This window comes from Talpa europaea (assembly GCF_964194135.1).
Source record: "Talpa europaea genome assembly, chromosome: 7".
NCBI classification, from domain to species: Eukaryota; Metazoa; Chordata; class Mammalia; order Eulipotyphla; family Talpidae; genus Talpa; species Talpa europaea.
The window spans coordinates 88,434,302-88,453,619 of NC_140074.1; the positions used below are offsets into that span (position 1 = coordinate 88,434,302).

Sequence of the window (19,318 nt, forward strand, 5' to 3'; positions counted from 1 at the left end):
CTACATAGCCCTCCTGTACATCTGCTTCTTTCCACCTTGACAGCTAGCACACCCCGATCTTCTTTCCATCCTCACCACCACCATATCACCTGTTGTCTGGACACCGCAGTGACTGCCTCATTGATTTCTCTGGTTCCTCCATTCCCATCCTTCTCTACATTATAGCAGAGAAATCTTTCAGCACTTCATCCAGCCCTGCCCTCCTCTCCGGCTCTGCTTTGCACTATTCTCTTCCTTACTCCCAACATCACCACTTCAGTTCTTGGGAAGCAACATGCCCCCTCCTACCACAAGACCCTTACACAAGCTGGTCTTTCTGCTTAGAGATTTCTCTTCTCCCCATTGGCCTACCTAGTTCTTCTTCAACTTTAGATCTCAGTCTTTCCTCTGGAAGTCCTCTCCAGCTGCTTTTATTTATTTTTTTTAATAAATTTTATTTTTATATTCCCCATACAATTGCAACCCCTTTATTTTGACCCCAATCCCTCCCCTCCCTGCCCCCCACCCCCCATAGAGTGTCTCTGGTTCATAGTTTTTTGTTGATTTTGATTTTCACTTTCTTATAGTTATTCATTTTCCTGGTCCCTTATTTAAGTTTTCTAGATTCCTGCTATGAGTGAGACCATCCGGTATTTTTCTTTCTGGCTTATTTCGCTGAGCATGATCCCTTCCAGCGCCATCCATGTTGCTGCAAATTGCATGTGTTTATCTTTTTTGAATGCTGAGTAATATTCCATGGTGTGTATGTACCACATCTTCTTGATCCAGTCATCTATTTTTGGGCATTTGGGGTGTTTCCAAAGCTTAGCTATTGTAAACAGTGCTGCTATAAACATAGGGGTGCAGGTGCTCTTTGGAATTGATGTTTCTGTGTCCTTTGGGTAAATACCTAGGAGTGGAATTGCTGGATCATACAGAAGCTCTATGTTTAGTAGGTCAAGAAATCTCACACAGCTCTCCATAGTGGTTGGACCAGTTTGCACCCCCACCAACAGTGCAGGAGAGTTCCTTTTTCTCCACATCCTCGCCAACATTTGTTGTTGCTAGTTTTTTTTTAATATGTGCCATTCTCACTAGTGTAAGATGGTATCTCATGGTAGTTTTGATTTGCATTTCCTCCAGCTGCTTTTAGACAGCCACTTCCATGACCCTTTCCTGAGGAGTGCTCAGATCAGTTCAACATCATTCCCGCATGTGCGAGGCAACTTGATTAATGTCCATCTCCTGCAATGGACTGCGAAAGCCAGGAGAGCAGGAAGTGTTGATTTGGGATAGATGGATGGATGGATGGATGGACACATCAAAAGGAAATATCTACCCACAGTAGATTTAAAAACATAGGGCAGCAGATTAACCAATCCCCTTTACAAATTCTAGAACAGGGCTATTCATGTCAACCCTCACTAATGGTGCAAGGGGTTAAGCACCGCACTATGAAGCAATCCACAGCACGAGTTTGATCCTCAACCAGCCAGGGAGCAACCCACATGGTGAAGCAGACCTCTCCTGTCTCACCCGCTACTCCCCTCAGCAGTGTATTTCGGTCAATCTGCCTGTTCTGTTCCCCACTCTGTCTCTGGTGAATCCTCTCACCCCTTGCACCTCTGGCATGCACCCCAGTTCTTGTATGCATAAATAAATAAATCTTTAAAAAAAATCAAATCACGTAGGTAAATGTACATACTTAGGAGTAGTAGATAAATAAATCCTGACAATCTAATACACTTACAACCATTGCAGACAACAAAGCTGTATTATTAATATTAAGCTTGCTAAGAGACTAGGTCTTAATTGTTCCCACACTAGAGAAAGTATAATTGAGACAGAGGTATCAGCTAATTCTGCAGTGGCAACCATATGGCAGCATAAATGTATTAAACCAATGTTATATGACATAAATTTACACAATATTATATGTCAACTATCTCAATAAAAACTTTAAAAATCACGTAGAAAGCTAAAAGAATTACATACACTATGATTCCAACTATATTATATTCTTGAAAAGGCAAAACTATGGAGACAATAAATAGATCAGTTGTTGCTAAAAGCATAGAGAAGAGGGTAGAGGGCAGGAGGGAGAGATGAATGGGTACAGCAAGGGGATTTTTAGGGCAGTGAAACTACTCTGTATGATACTGTTACAGTGGCTACATGATATCATACATTAGTCAAAACTCATAAAATGGAGCACTCCCTGGTGGTACAAGGAGTTAAGTCTCAGCACTATGAAGCTATCGGCAGCCGCTGCAGCATGAGTTTGATCCCCAGCCAGGGAGCTGACCCACATGGCACAGCAGACCTCTCCTGTCTCACCTGCTGCTCCCCTCAGCAGTGTATTTCATTCAATCTGCCTGTTCTGCTCCCTTACTCTGTCTCTGGTGAATCCTCTCACCCCCTGCACTTATGGCCTGCATCCCAGCTCTTGTGTGCATAAAGAAATACATCTTAAAAAAAAAAAAGCCACTGGGGTAAAAATCTGGGTTATAGTCATAGGGGAGGTCTGACCTAGCTTGAAGACTGGCAAGCAGGAATAGAAGTCCAAAAAAGGCCAGATACACAGCCCAGCAGTGGAGGCTCACCGGGATCAGGCGGAGAGAATGGGGTTCCCAGAGGCAAGGCCCACTCTCGTGATTCAGCTAAGAGATGCCCTTCCATGGTCTCCACCACAGGGGAACAAGTAGATATAAATTTTGAAAGTAACTTAGCCCAGGGGTGAGGTTGTGACTCCTGGGCCCTGGTTCCAGTCTTACCAGCCAAGGGAGCTGTGGAGCAGAGAAGGCTGCCTGGAGGAGGTGACTTGGAGATGATAAGGGTCTAAGGGCAGGGAGTACAGGAAGGCTGACCACAAAGCCAGGAGGGGCTAATGACAAACTGGTCTGTCTGACCTGGGTGGGACTGGAACCTGCTCTGTAGAGTGACAGGACCTAGCCCCTGTCCTCTGGGTCATCCTGGCTGGAGAAATGGATATGTCTGAGAACCTAGAGGGCAAAGCCACGTCTGTGCCAAGGGGAGGGGCTAGGACTAGAGATGATCATGTAAGCCAGGGGCGCCCAGTCCAGCAGGAGGCTGGAGCTGTGCAAGGAGTCCTCACAGGACGGGTTTGGTTCCATGTGTAAAATGGAGGATAGGCCCTTTCCAGGTCCCCTAGGCCTTACTTGGTCCTCAGTGCAGCTCCTACGGCCTCCCTTGGCAGAGTCCCAGTGGTCCAGGAGGCAGCCACATAGATAGGTGCACTTGTATGCTGGAGGGGAGGCTCCAGCCTCAACTCTGTGTGTGTGTGGTGTGGGGGTGTATAGGTCCCAGTAGTGCCCTGGGGAAATGAGAACACAGTTGTCCTGCCTATCCTTTCTTCCTCTCCCCTGGAATGAGACCACGTAGGATGATATGGAATTGGTGTTGGGGAGCAGAGATCAGAGGGTCTGTGGGATCCAGAGTCCAAAGACATTCTCTGCAAGGAACCACAGGGTCCTCCCAGGCCACAAGGGAGAATGACCTCCAGTCTTCAGGGGTTCGCCTCTGGCCTGGGCTCAGCTCCCCCGTGTGGTTAGGTCTAGAATTACAGCCTCCATCTCTGATTTTCTCAGATGCCCTTGGAGTGGTGAAGGGTTCAGGGCTCCCCCACCACCACCACTGGCAGCTGGTATAGGAAAACTCAGGTTGGGTGGGATGGGGTGAGCAGGACACCTGAGCTCTAGCCTGGCTCTTTCCTGACACACTATGTGACTCTGAGCAAGACACAGCTCCCCGGGTCTCAGTTTCTCTCCCACAGTATGGCTCCTAGGGTCGTTGTCCTGACCCCATACCCCCGTTTTGTTGGTAAGCTCTTATGCAGACAATCTGGCCTGTCAGAGCCAATGGTTCAGGGTGACTAAGGCCTGGAATGAACATCCCGGGTGGGGTAGAGAATAGGTTCTTACTGCAGCTAGGTCTTGGAAATGAGGCAGGCTTGACAAGTAACAGCAAGGACTGAGAACAGTGAGCTGAAAGAGGGGGTGCTGAAGGGCTGTGAGGAGCAGGGATTGGAGGAAGGTAGGGCTGGGTGGGGCATGGGTCAGGAGAGCAGAGAGCAGGTTGATGGCAGGGGTCTTGATTGACATGTGGAGCACTGTGGAAGGCACAGAAGGTTCTGAGAGGGGCAGAGGTGCTCAGGGGCGTGCTCAAAGAGCAATATGGCAGTAGGTGGGAGGAAGGATTGGAGGACTGAGACCAAGCCCAGGAGACCAGCAAAATGAGGCTGAGGTAGGAAGAAAATGGGGACAAGCTCTGCTTACCTGTCCCTCAATCTAAAGACGGCAGCCCCAGAAGCAAGAGGTACTATGGTTGCTTTGTCAGAAAAACATCCTGGACCTTGGCCTTGAGTGAGCTGAGGAAACACTTTGCAAGTTTCAGCCATGGACGAAAGCACACTGTACCTTTTAACTGGCTTTCACTGATGTATGGGTTACATACAATTTTCTCCAGAACTATAAAGTGTATGACAACAGGATAATCATGTTATTGATGGAGTAAATCTCCAAGTTCAATCTCAAAGACCAAAGGTTTTACAAGGGGATCAAACATCTGATGAAGAGAAAGATTTTTGAGAGCACCACTTATGTGTTAAATAAAGCACACCAAGCAAAAGGCCTGCTATTGGTCTTGGTGTTTCGGGGAGCATCTGCTATGGCCAGCACTCCCTCTGAAGAGGGCTTGGGGAAGCCTCTCAGGAGACCTCCCATAGGGACCAGCCAAACTTTGGTCTCCATTTCTCAGATGGAAAAAAATTGATCACCAAGCTGGACAGCCTCTGACTTGAGGCTTCTGGTTCACCCCAGCTGGGAGGTTCAGATGGGCCAACACCAATCATGCAGGATGTGCTCAGCCCCTGGCTTCCTTCAGGGCTCCCTGGTTCTGGCAGCCCCAGATGCATCAAGGTCTTTGTTCTTCTGTTAAGGGTCTCGCTTGCTGAGTACTGAGTACTAACTATGGACCAAGCACAGTGTCAGATGCTTGGCATAAGGACTTCATTTAATCTCACAAGACGCCTAGGAGGAGGTGTTGATGTTATCCACATTCTCTGACAAGAAAACCAAGACACCTCCAATGGTTCGCCAAAGGTCACACTGCTGTTAAATGCAAGGCTTGGACTCAAGCTCAAGGCTGCCTGAACTCAAGGTCAACTCTTCTCATAGTAGGGCCATCAAGGGTCATACTGCAAGGGGGGAACTGCACATTCCCCAAAGTCTGTACCAGCGCCCAAGGCTCAGGGGCACAGGAGAACCCTAGGCCCAGGACTCCTGTGAGGCTCCACTAGGACTTCTGCTCCATGAGGAGTCCTGATGGCTCACAACGGCCAGATGGTAGCCTCCCTGAGCCCCTTAAAATGAGTAGGGTGCCCTCATGAGCAGCCCATTGGCTCCCAAACACCTTGTTCTTCCCAAAGAGGGGCCTTCTTCCTAGGAGACTAATCCTGGATTAAGCCCCTCATCTTCCAAAACCACCCTCCTCCCTCCCTCTCACCTTCTGTAGAGCTCTTCCCACTATTGCCCTGCTCAGAACCTCCCAGAAAAGCCAGCAAAGCCAGATGGTCCTGTTGGTAAGAAAGAACACATATCCAAATGCAAAAAAAAAAAAAAAAAAGTACATGCAAAAAAATTTTTTAACTCAAGTGAGGGCTTTTATTGTTCTTAACTCACTTCCTGGGAAGTTAATTTTTAAAACACTCTTACGGAGTTTGTTCATCACCTGTGCTACATTAAAAAACAAGGATGCTGACCAAAACCCTCAGTGATGGGGTGGGGACCCCCACCTGGCCTCTGACCCAGGCAATGAAACCGGGTCCCACTGAGCTCTTCTGAGCTCTTTGAGGGCTGGTCCAATCAGCATAGGCCCTGCAATCCCCACCCTCCAGGCACCGCCCAGAGATAACTCAAGAACTTGCAGAACCATGACTGGCGCTTCACTTGCCTCCCACGAACTCTATAAAAGTGTTCTTAAAAAGAATACTGAATTCTTTTATAAGCCCTGGGTCACAATGCCTTAGCGCAGAAGAGCCAGGGAGAAATGTGCACCCATTACCCACGGGCCATGTTCTGCTCATAGCCGCGAATAGACATGGAAACTATAGTACAGATGCACGTGCCGGTGCAAGGCATGCGAGTGTGCTGTGTGCAGCAGATGGGCACGCACATGCGTGTGTGCATGGAGGCGCGACATACACCCACAGGCACAGAGATGCAGGACGCGGCGCTCCTTCTGCCCAGCCTTTCAGGTCTTCCCACTGTGAGTCCTGTAGTCTCACACCCATGCCGGTGACCCCAAACCCTTGTTTGGCCCATGTTTTCAGGGGAGGTATCCGAGTCCTGCTTTATTTTTCTTTGGGGGTCAATCTCTTGAGCATTTGGTCAGTAAACAAGTTGGTCAGTAAACCAGTTGGCCAGGTACTGATTCTAGAAGGAAGAGGAAGTCAGCTCCCGCACAGCCGTGTTCAAACACTCCAGTGCTCCAGCTCTGTGCGGGCAGTGTGGGCTGAGGCAGTGGAGAGACATACCTCCCCTGGCTGCCCACCAGCATGCACACACACCCACCAGGGTCCTGCTTCGAGCGCGGCCTCCAACCCGAAGAGGAGAGTGAGGGCAGCTTCCAGCCAGATGTGTATGCCAGTGCAGGATGGGAGATTGGATTCCAGTTACTTCAGCATACAGAGGTACAGCCCTGTGAGTCCAGCATCCTTGAGACACCTTGGCCCCTGGTATCTCTTCAGCAGCCATAGCTCTGGGGAGCCATGAAGGGAGGGAGGGAGATGAGCAGGAAAGTTGTATACTCCTGGCTCAGCCCTCCATCCGGAGTTCGAATCCAGCCCCTTCTCTCCACGGTGCCACGTGTGAAACAACCCAGGAGGGTCAGTCCGGTCCACTTAGCTGCCAACAAATGGAGGCGTATGCTGGGTACCACCCAAAGCTGTAGAAGAGCTCATCGAATGGTGTCAAGCAGGGCTATGCCCCACCGCCCACAAGATAAAAACAAAAGAAAAAGACAACATAAAAGGAATCTGAATTTTCCATTACTGGCACCTCCCCTGTTAGACCCAGGAATACCCATGAAGGGGTCAGGGCCTCCGGATCAGCATACTCTGTAGTCAAGAGCTCCTGCAGCACCCTCCTGAGGTCGGCAGAATCCAGTCCTCCATGTGGGTGTGGCAGCTGAGCCAGTCCACCCGGGACCCCGCAGGAGATCTCTGCGGTAATGGGGAGTCAGGCCTCCACCTGCCATCTTGCTTTCCTGCCTCCTGCTTTGGGCCTTGCCAACCAGCTGGATGGGGTGTCCAAGACACCATGGGCACCGAGCTTCCCCACAGGATGGGTCTCATCAGGGAGAGCAAGGACAAGGAGAAAGGCCTGGTGGGACCCCTGCCCCCCAAACCCCAGATGACACGCATTCCAATCCTGTCCCTGGATACGCGCGTGGAGGTCATGCAGCACGACGGGGTAGGGGTCGGGAGCGGGGCCAGTGCCCAGCCCCCTGCCTGCAGGGGCAGCTGTCGCATGAGGGCGGTGGGCCTTTGGAGGCGCGGGATGAGCGTGCTGCTGGGCGGCCCTTGGCGCATGCAGGGGCTCAGGATGCAGCCTCATCTTCTTGGACACCGGGGAGCTCCGGGCTCTTGCCCCCTTCACAACACCCTTCTTTCCTGTTCAGGGGACACCAGGGGCAGGAGACCTCAGGGGTCAGAACATGCTCTCAGGAGGACCCCCACACCCATTTACACAGTCTCTTACATGCCACTTCCCCAAGTTCACCAGTCTCACCCCCCTATATTGTGGCAATCCCTCCCTGCTGGTCTCTCTGTGTCCTGGCCCTACCACATCTCCACGTGGCTCCCTACTGCCCCAAGATGAAGTCTGGACTCCCTGGCCTGGCCTCCAGAGCCTCTCACAATCTGACCCAACTGACTTCTCTCCATCCTGGGGGATCAGCCAGGTTACTGGCCTTCCGTGTTGGCCTAGATCAGCCCCCACTGTCTTGACAGAGCCGCTTTGGTTTTGCATTTTATATAGTTTTTTGCCTTGTTCACCGGGCAGTCAACCTAACAGCCCTGGGAGTCTGTTTCAATAGACTCAGTTTTCAATAGATTCCTGGATCTGATTTTTCTCCCTAAGACCATTCTTTTTAAAATGACCAATGAATGGGTTTTGATATCATAAAAAAGAACCTACCTCATTTAACTACTGTAGAGTTTCAATAATTATCTTAATGCATAAAAAAAAGAGTCTATCAAGGACAAACATTAGGACTCTGATGAAGTAAAACCTGCTTTTCAAAATTAAACTTGCATCATAGGATTACAGAATTTGATAGCTGAAAAGTATAAGCTCAGTCTTCCCACAGTCCAGAAGAGGAAACTGGCTTGTCCCCCCCCACCCCCCACCATGTCCACAAAGGGAAAACGGTGGCTTTGCTCATCTGTGTCCTTGACACTAACTCTGCCAGGTGTGGCAGGGGCTGCATTTCTTTAACCTGTGACTAGCCTGTTCCACCAGGAGGGGGCGCTAAGTCACAGGCCCCAAGCTAGTGACCCTGTCCTGGTTATGCCTGATTATGTCATCCTGGCATAAATAGTTATAGCTTCCTCTTTTACTCCCAAAAGTGGCTCCATTTGGATGCTGAATATGGGAGTCCCTACACTAAGCCAAATTCCAGCATCAGAAGCCCCTCCCCCAGCCCTAGCTGCCTCACTGAAAAGACAGAGTCAAGGAGGAAGTTAGGGGTGCTCCCAGGCCCCACCCCTCACCCCCATCAGTCAGGAAAGGAGGGCCAGAGGCTGGTATACAGACAACCTCTTGCACGGAACAGACACTAGCTTATCCACTCTGAAGGAACCCAGAACTTCTGAAGAGCCAGCTTACAAGAGGGGAGGCTCACATGAAACCTACATGGAAGCCCTAGACGACTGCAATGAAACTCCTCCTGGAGGCCAGGGCGCCCAGACTACTTCCTCTGCCTGCCCCTATGGGGAACACACCTTCCCTCACAGCGCACTGTGGGGCACGCTTCTGCTGTGGCTCTCATCATGTCACACGGCAGAGGAAGGTGACAACATCCCAGGGCCACATTCTGGTGGGGGACCCCCTGAAGGTTTTCTCTCTGCAGGTCTGTGTACAAACTCCAGCAGGCCCAGTGGACATCCCAAACTGACTTTTATTATATTTTAGTGGAAGATAGTAGTGAACTCATGTGTCTGGTTCACAGTAGGGAGCCTTCAGCAAAAGGGGTTCCTCTTCCTGGCCCATTCAGCTATCCTGTTCATGCTCATGTGCCAGACAAGTATTTACAAAGCACTGACTGGGCCTGTGGCCTAGGGAATAGCTGGCGGTAGCACAGGAAACTCAGGAAAGCAGCTGATACTCCCCCCAGGCCAGGAAGAGTCAGAAGTACCTTCCTTCCACCAACAAGCTAGCCTTCTACCACCTTCTACAAGGAACAACATGAGGCCTGTCTGCTACTCTCTACCGGACTGCCATGTCTGAAGACAGAGGTGCTCACCAGGTCCTAATCTGAGACCTGCTTTAGGCTCCAAGCTCAGCCTGCATAGCCCAAAGACAGTGAGAGTGGGGGATGTGCCACAAGCCCCCTTTATCCCCTCTCCCTTGCCACCCAGGAGCACCCTACAGGCCTCAGCCCATCCATACTTACGAAAGTAAGTTTCCTGGAGCAGACATGGATCGCTCTTCCCTCCGTGCTTGGGACTCAAATGGGTTCCCAAAGGAACGCTTTCTCAGCATGGACTTAACCAGGATCTGGAGAGGACATGTCAGCATGAGGAACACAAGCCTCTCTGATTCCCTTTGGGGACAGCTGCTGGGTGTGCCCTGCTGAAGCTCCCTGAGAAAGGAAGAATCTTCGAAGTGGAGGAAACATCATGGGCAAAGCACGGAGTGTCCATTTCAGGAATGGTGAGGAGCTTGGTATGACTGGTCCACAGGGGCACATGGGCCAGGAGCAGACCAGGAAAGGTCTGGAACATCAGGCAAAGCCAGGGCTACTTTCTGAGGGCTTGGAGAGTGCAATTAGGAGACACTCCACAGGCTCCTCAGGAAGGATGGCATGGAGAGAGTGGAGCCAGGCAGCTCAGAGAGAAGACTCAGTGGCCTGGGGGAGATGCCCTGGGCAGGGATGGGAGGGCTGCCTGGAGGGGAGCTGCTACTGTACTCTGACCATTCCTCTTCCAGCAACAAGGACATATCTGTGCCCCTACCCACACACAGTGTAGAAGGCATGCATATAGCAGTGTTGCCTTCACTTGTTCTTTTATTCATTTTTGTTCATTCATTCATTCAGTCAATCAACAAGCATGTTCTAAGCACCAACTGCATGCCAGGCACTATTCTAAGCACAGGGACCACACTGAAGCAAAAAATCCTTGCCCTTGTGGAACTTATAGTTTAGTTGGGGTGGGGGGGATAGGCAAAAACTAGGATAAATTAGTAAAACAGATGATAGGTAGCTAGTGGTAAGGGCTAAAGAGAAAAAAAATGAAACAAGGAAGGGGGATAAAGTATGACAAAGGGGAGGTTGGAATCTTAGATAAGGGTACAGGGGAGGTGACACTGGAGTAATGAGTCACATGGATATCTGGGCAGGAGCACCCCAGGTAGAAAGGAGACAAATCCCAAGGCTCTGGGGCAGCAGCTCACATTTGGAGCCCAGGGAATAGAGGGGGGAGAGGAGATGAGATCAGCGAGGGAAATGCAGGCCATGCAGGGTCTTGCAGGGCAGACAGGGTGATGGTTCCAAGTGACAGTGGAGCTATGTGACACGATTATGTCCCCGGGGCCACCATTAACTAGTGGGGTGAGGGTGGGAGCAGAGGGACAACTAGGGAGGCTACTGCAGTGGTTTAGGAGAGGGAGCATGGAGCCTAAGACCAGGGAAGTGACACAGGGATCCAGCAGGACAGACTCCACAGGGCCCTGGAACTCTACAGAACACAGGCCAGCTGGCCCGAGCTGGCCCTACTGCCTACAGGGACAAAGGGTCAGGTCAGAACCGCCCACCGCACAGGCCCCAGCACTCTCTGCTGGGCTTGTGCTTACCCTGACTCACTGTGATACCTCAGCGCAGGGCAGGCCATTGCTCTGTGTCCAAAAAATCCCCAAATGGCCATTAGAGGCTACACTCTAACTTCCAACTGCTAATATGGAAGATGTCCAGAAGATGAGAAAAACTACAATGTGAGAGAACGGAGAGAGCACACAGCTAGTGTCCAGTGGGATGTATGGGGACTCTGAGGCTGCCCCCTCAATTCAAAGGCTTCCCAGGCCCTTTCACTGTCATGTCCCTGACACCTACTACAGTGCCTGGAAAGTGGCACTTAAATGGAATAAATGGAACAAATGGAAAGCAGGGAGGGAGGGAGGGGGAAAAAGGGAGAGACGGAAAGAGGGAGAAGGGACATTGCTGACACTCAGCAAGGGCAGTAGATCTCTTTAAATCATCCACTCTCCTCACCAGGCCTCCTGTTCTCCCTACTACAGGCTGCACGACAGGACTCCTTCCCGGCGGGCCTCAGCAGGACAGTGGTCTCAGTGGCCCAGATCAGGGCTGGCTGGCCAGGAGTCTCTGCCCTCCCACAAGGCTCAGCAGGGAGTGTCCTCACTGGACACACCCTCCGCAGGCCCTCCCAGGGCAAGGGAGCCTCCCCCTCTTACCACTGTGGTCCAGCTGGGGATGAGCTTGACCGAGTTCTTCACCTCCTCTTCCGTCACCTCCACCACACTGCAGTGTTCCTCCTCTGAAGGAAGGGGTTCCTCCCCATTCTTGGTCACCCAGGGGTGCAGCTGTGGAGCCCAAGAAGGTGGGGAGAGGTCAGGACCACAGGCAGAGAGACACCCAGCCTTCAGGGGACCCCATGCATTCCACTAGCAATAGCCTTAAGAAGGTCCAAGGCCCACAACCCCCAAGCCCAAGCCCAAACCACGCATATCCCAGTGCAGAGCTCTCCAGAAGGGGCTCGCCTGTCTGCTGTGTCCCAGCCCGGCCCAAGACCTCTGGTTCCCCAACCTTGATGTCTGGCACCCCAACTCTTGTTTCGGGATTCTTGTCTAACATCTTCAGGATTAAGTCCTTGAGCTCCTCACTCACCTTTGGCCTAAAAAGGGGTAAGGGAGAAGATGAGGGAGACAGTTGATGAGGATCCTCTCTGTCCCACCTCTCCATCCCCACCATGCTCAGGGGTCCTGATTAGTGCACACCAAGGCCATCCTGACCCTCATCCTCAAAGAGCAGGAGGGACAGTCCCAAGGTAGCTGGACAGAGGAGAGAGTTTCCAAACAAGGACATGGATATCCTTCTTTCCTAAGTAAGATGTAAAACAGTCTTCCTCGGGGAGCAGAGACCACAATCACAGAGTTCCAGGGGTGCCAGCCACCCCCTGGGTGGCAGAAATGGTGAGAAGAGTCCCTTTTGGGGGACCAGGGCTCTTTACCCCTAATCATCATTTTATCCTTTCCTCCACCTGGGAAGTGACCAGGAGATTTTCATTTGACAGAGGAGGAAACTGAGGCCTAGATTGGTTAGGGGGCAGCACGCTGCCACCCAGAAGAATGAGGCGAGGGATGAGTGACTCTGGGGGAGGAAGCAGATCTTTTAGGCCCACAGCAGCCTGGACTCTCTCCACACACACTCCAGGCTTCTCTACTACAGTCTTGGAGAGCCCCTCCCTCCAGTCCTGGGGAAAAGAAACCCACTTTGAGGACTGTTGATTGTGCCTATCCTAGCTACTTAATCCCTTTTAAAACTCCTGGATGGGAAAGAAAGACCTCTGGCAGGGGGAAAGTAAAAGGAGAGACACAGAGATAGGCAATTACAGGAAAGCAGCAACCCAGCTGGCCAGGGCTCTGGGTGTGGGGAGCAATGGGGCAGCAGATGGACAGGTGGCAGAGCATGGAGGACCTGGAATGCTAGACCAGGGCATAGCCCCTGCCTACAGGCGTTAAGAAACCTCAGAAAAACTTCAAGGGGGTTGGGGAGATGGGTTGTGCTTTATCAGGGTAACCCCTATGGTGGCTAGGCTGGAGAGAGTTGACAGCGGGGAAAGTGAAGAAGAGGAGGTAGCTGGACAGGGCTGAGGCCTGTTCTTGGTGGGGGAGGCCTGTTGGGGGTGAAGGGGTGAAGGGAGGGAGGACATAGAATGCAATGGAGCCAAGAAATACATAAGAAATGGTCTTAAGAGGCCTTTGGAAACGAGGGAACAGGAGTCATCAAGGACAACCCCCAGGCTTGTCTCTGACCTGCTCCAGGGAATATGAGTAAATGGCAGAAGTGCCCTGGAAGCTGAGGAGCCAGAGGACTCAGGCTGGCTGCTATGATAGTCAAAATTCAATCAGAAGAACCATGGATGAGAAGGGAGGCCTCTCCAAGCAGTCCCTCAGGGCTCAGAGGCCTCAGTGACAAAGGACAGGACCGAGAGAAGGAAGTGACTTCATATCCCAAACCCTCTGACAATGTTCCTCCGGAGCCTCTAATTCTCCATCTGTGAAATGGGGGAGCACACTGGCACCATCCCTGTATGGGGAAGGTAGAGGTTCCCCATGAGTCCAGGGTCTACATGGTATTGGTGCCATTGACCCCATGGAGGCCATCAGTGGAGAAGCAGTGAGAATGTGTGACCTGGGGTCATCCCTGCCTAGCTCCGGACCTCAGAGCTCCCATCTGTACAAGAAACAAGCCAGATGTCAGAGACCCTGCTCCACCACCCCACCCTCCAGCTGCCCAGGGGCCCCACCTAGGGAAGAGCATCTACCACATAGAAATCCATAGGCCTGGGTGGGGCCCTCACAGGGCAAAAACTGTGCTGAAACTCAGACACCCCTGGGGGTTGTGGGGAGCCCCTGGCAGAGAACTTACTCCTCCGGAAACACTACAGCCTCATTCTTGATCTTCCTGTGCAGGGCCAGAATGTAGTCATCAATAAACGGGCACTGTAGGTGGAGAAGCAAACAAAGAATGCAGCCCAGGGCCTTGATTCACCCTGCGAGACTAGCCCATTTCTTGATGAGGTCCAGGGGGGTGGGGGTCAGCTCTGGGCTCCACATTAGATGGGAGGGGCCTCATTTAACTTGTTCGGGCCTGGCACATAATAGGTGTTCACTGACTGGATGAATGAGTCATTAAGACTACTATGAGGCTAGGTGTACTTTCATCATGGGCAGAAAGGTGTCACTCCCAGGGCCTGGAGTTTGGGACACGTTCACTAATATCCCCTCCTGCCCCTCAGTGCCATCACTAGAGTGGGGGCACCTATGGACAAGGATCTCAGGTAATTCAGTGTTGGGTGAACCAAGGCCCAGCCTGACCCAGAGCAGGAATCAAGGTCCTTTGATGAATGAGTAAGAATGAATGGATGAATGAACCGTAGCAAGGAATGGAAGGACTGGGAGCACTCTAGATGGAGAGGTGGGCAGTCTCAACTACACCTCCCTTTGGGATGTCTACTGTCCTGGCACTTCTTCACATGAATCCCCTCCCAGGCGGACAAGAGAAAAACAGAAAAAGCTTCTTTTCCCTTCATCTTCTCTGAGCCAGGTGGGCTCTTTCAAAAGTCATTTTGCTTTAGGACACAAAAGAAGGGCCTACACTTGTGATTCATCCTAGCTCAGCTGGGCCCAGCCTACGGTTACAGGGATCTGGACCAGGCCCAAATCTCCAGTCCACCCAGCACTCACCTTCCCATAGACAAAGCAGTAAAGCGTGACACCAGTGGCCCACACATCCAAGGCCTAGAAAAAAACAGCTCACATCAATCCCCCAAAGGAACCAACACCTCTTGCCCACCCAACTCCAGGGAGCTGTGGGAGAAGGCATGCAGGGAACTGCCTTCCTCAGTCATGTATTCATTCAATAAACATTCCCAGGCACTTGCTCTATGCTGAGCATTGTGGAGCAAGGGATAATGAGAACAGAGCCCCTGCCCTCTAGGGACTCCACATCTCCTTGAGACAGGCCCAAACCAGATACATTTCCAACTCAACAGGCTCAAGACCTGTCCCTACAGGATCACATTTGCTGTATCCATGACCCTGGCACACCCCAGAGATGATAGCATATATTGAACTTACACTCGCTAAACCAGCTCTGGCTTTAAGAGGTCATCCCTTTTTCCAATGGCCCACAGGAGATGCCACCATGCATGCACTTTTTTTCTGACACCAGAAACAGCCTCTGCCATGCTGGGATCCTGGCCCTGCACCACCTCCACAACTCTTGGGCTTCCCCCACACCCCAGTTTTGAAGTGTGCTCTGTCTACATTTTTCCCTTCTGGCATCCCACCTCCTCTCTTGGCACCTGCTTTATCTCTCATGCAAGTAATTCTGAAACCTCTACCTGAATATTCTTGCCACAAATCCCTGATTGGAATTCAGTCAGTGAACATTAGATAAACACAAACTGAAATCATTCTACAGAAAAACAGATCCTGCCCACAGTAAAAGCCAAGGTAAGAAAAACCAAGGACTCTTTCCGAATAAAGGACCCAAGGAGATGTGACAAGTGAATGCAGTGACCGTCCCTGGACCAGATCCCAGATCAGAAAATAAAAGGCTTTAAAGGACAGTATTGGCACAATGATGAAATCTAACTGAAGTCAATTAGGTAAGAGTCTTTTATCAATGACAAATTTCCTAATTTTGATCACTGGTTTGAGATTATATAACAGAATGCTCTTGTTCTTAGAAAATATCCACCAAAATATTTAGTGATAAAGGGCATAATGTCTCCAACTTAACTCTTTTTTTCAAAGATGTATTTTATTTATTTATGCAGACAAGAGCTGGGGTGTAGGCCAGAGGTGTGGGGGGCGGATGAGAGGATTCACCAGAGAGAGTGGGGAGCAGAGCAGGCAGAGTGACTGAAATACACTGCTGAGGGGAGCAGCGGGAGAGGCAGGAGAGATCTGCTGCGCCATGTGGGTCAACAACCTGACCACAGATCGGGATGGACCTCAGGCCACAGTGGCTGCTGACAGCTTAACAGCACTGAGACTTTAACCCCTGTGCCACCAGGGAGGCCCCCTCCACCTTAACTCTTGAATAGGTCAGAAAAATATAGTAAGTATGCATGCATATAGATATAGGGACAGATGATGTAAAAGTAAATGGAACAAAATGATAATAACTGGTGAGTCTAAGTAAAAAAGGTAAATGGGAATTTTAACCTTTTTTGCATATATGGAATCATATAAAAATAAAAAGTAAAAAAAAAAAAAAAAAACTATCTATATCCCTGGCCTCTCTCTTGAGCTCTACACCCACACACAAGTCCAGATGCCTCTCGACAATTGCTTCCTTGGCAGGGGCACAAGGAGGCAGCCAGCACTCCACAGTTGAGAACGTACACGTGCCCACACACCAAGCTGCAGCCCCTGCTCGGAAAGCTTTGCCCACTGCCTTTATCACTTAGCAGAAAGCCCAAACTTCCAGGCCCTCTTAACTCTGCCCAAATCCTGCCATGCCCTTCAGTTCTCTTGCATATTCACCAACTTTCTGTGTAAATCCTCCCCATTCATTCTTCAACCCCTAATACATCCCAGAAATCTGAGGGCTGCCTCCACTACCCCCTTCACATGAACTCGCCTGCCCTTTCACCAGCTCCAGCAGGGAGGGCATCAGGCCTGCTCTCTCTGCCTGTTTCACAGCCCAGCCCTGAACTCAGCACAGAGCAGTGGGCAGAAAACACCTGCAGGGGAGACTTGGGAGCCTTTTGCTGGGAAATAAGAGAAAGGCAAAGTTGGGGGTCTTGTTGGACTTCAGGAGGAGGTAAATGTGAAAAAGGGGCTAGTATTCAGGGCTAACTCACTAGACACAAGGATCCTAGTCCCCTCGGATTGGATACTAGCCCCACTGTCACCTAGTCTGCCCTTCCACCTGAACCCCAATCCAGCCCAGGCCCTGGAACCCACCTTTCCACTGAAGCTTTGGCCAGAATCAGAAATGGCCTCAGGGGCCATGAACGCTGGGGTCCCGGCTGTGCTAGAGAGCTGAGCATCATTCCCCTCAAACTGGTTGCTGACTCCGAAGTCGGCAATCTTCACATGCCCGTCGTCCCCCAGGAGCAGGTTGGATGGCTTGATGTCCCTGTGGATGATCTTCTGGCAGTGCACTGCAGAGAGAGGCAGCTCAGGGGCCAGGGGACAGCCACCCAGAATCCCCTACCTGCCTTCAGTTGGCCTGGGAAGCCCACCCAGGTGAGAAGGAGCTGGGGCATCTCCCAGGCCCTGCTCACACTCATCTCATGAAGACCTTGGGCCAGGACCTCAGGGCCTCTTCCCCACTGTGCAGTTTAGAAACTGAGGCTGGCCCACACTGTTAGCAACAGACCCAGGACTGGATCTCAGGAGTCTTTGGATTCCATAGTCAATGCTCTCTTGATGGCAATCAAGGCACCCTTTACTAGGGGGGTTGGGGAGGATGGGAGGAGGGGAAGGCCAGGGGAAATTGGTCACAGGGGTCTCCATAGATCATCTTTAACCCTCCCATGTCTGCAGGCCCAAAGCCCATCAGAAACTGTCTCTGGTTCATCTCCTACTCAGACTGGTCAGAGCTTGGACTGAGTGTGGGATTGTGGGGTATCCTGAAGAGGTACGGCCTCAACCCTAGGGATTCTGGCTGCAGGGCTTTCAGTGACAGAGGGCATCCAGGACTTGGGGTCCGGGGATGAACATGGCTAGAGAAGGGTTGGCCTTCTCTAGTAGGCTGGGAGCTCGCCCTGCTTCTTGGGCCCAGACCTGCTGGGAAGCTTAGGCTGAGATGGTGAGAGACGTCCCAGCTGAGACAAGACACTGACCCCACCCCAGTCATCCACTTATGGGTTCAGGAGGGAAGATGGAAAGGGAAGGAGGGAAGGGGAGAAGAGGAAGGCCGGAGACAGAGGGAGTGTCATGCAACAATGAGACCCTATAGTGACTGTCTCCTACATGCCTAGCCACACAAGGCAATGCCCCATACCTCTAGGGGCTCAGAGGTTCAGGGAGCTATGTATTTGATCATGGAAAGTGGCCTCAAATTCTGATATCAAACCCCACACTGTGACTTGAACTCTGGGCTCTTTATTCACATGGATATCCATGAACAATCCAATATATATTTCAATATTTCTCAGGAACTTTTCTTTTTTTTTTAAGATTTATTTATTGATTCATTTATTTATTCATTAATTTAATTATACAAGCACTGGGTACAGTCAGAAGCGCGGGAGGGTGAGAGAATTCACCAGAGCCAGAGCGGGGAGCAGAGCAGGCAGACTGACGAAGTACACTGCTGAGGGGAGCAGCGGGCAGCAGGAGAGGTCTGCGCGCCCTGTGGGACCCTCCTCCGGTGGCCGGGGAGCAGCCGGGGATCGAACCGGCGCTGCAGAGGCTGCGGGCAGCTTCGCAACCCAGCGCTCAACCGCTGAGCCACCGGGGAGGCCCAGGAACTTTTCTAATTCAGACTTGCTTTCTCTGTCTGCAGCACAACCACTACCAAAGGAAAGAGAAAACCTCTGCTTCTCCTCTAGTCTTTTCCATTTGGTTAATGGCATATTACCTATTACCAGTCCAGGTCAAACCCCCAGGATCATTCTCAACTGTCTCCTCTTCTTCCCTCCCTGTTTCCCTCCCTTCCTTGCTCCCCAACACCACATTCAATTCATCAGCAAGTCCTGTGGCTATAACTGGATATAACCCAGATCCACTCAGTTGCTTCTGAGTGGGTCTTGCATTGCTGCACTTGTCTCATCTAAGAATCAGGCCTGGGCCTCCAGGACCTTGCCCGGGCAGCCTTAACTCTCCCTCCTAGAACTAGAATCATAGGGCAGGTCTTCAGTGCCTGGTGCTTCCATCTGTCTGTCCAGATCCTGGCATGGAGCCCTTCACTGTGATATCAAAGTTGTGATGAGGTCTTGCCCAAAAGCCACGTGGGATTAGTTTGTTTTGGGGAGATAGAAGACGGGAGATACAGGTCCTCAGTAAAGGCTCAGAACAGGAAGGTGAAGGCCAAGTTGGTACAAGGTTGTATCTGCCACTGACCACAGTCAGGGTGATATGCCCCCTTCCCACACCTCTAGGTCCTTGTTAGGAACTTTCTGCTTTGTGCCTCAGTTTCCCTATATCCAAGGAAAGCACCAATTAGGGGGCACTGGAGTGGCACAAAGGAGATAAAAACAGTCTTGGCTCCTGTCACTGCAGGTCAAACCTTAGCTGCAGCCTCATCCTGTTCCCCCAGGGAAACCATGCTCCTGACAAACCAAACTAAGTTTTAGAGAGATGGCAGCAGCACCCCTGCTCTCCAAACCAGTCAGAACACA

General features: G+C 51.2%; 1 protein-coding gene across 1 annotated transcript; it reads right to left on the minus strand.

The window, feature by feature from the left end:
• Positions 1-7,596: 7,596 nt before the first annotated feature.
• On the minus strand, positions 7,597-17,239 carry CAMKK1 (calcium/calmodulin dependent protein kinase kinase 1; the record flags this gene model as incomplete). Its single annotated transcript, XM_084237891.1, has 8 exons — positions 7,597-7,669; positions 9,673-9,776; positions 11,688-11,816; positions 12,040-12,127; positions 13,885-13,958; positions 14,703-14,756; positions 16,935-17,134; positions 17,188-17,239. 8 exons carry the CDS (start codon positions 17,237-17,239, stop codon positions 7,597-7,599), a joined length of 774 nt encoding a protein of 257 aa, XP_084094017.1.
• Between the last annotated feature and the right edge of the window lie 2,079 nt (positions 17,240-19,318).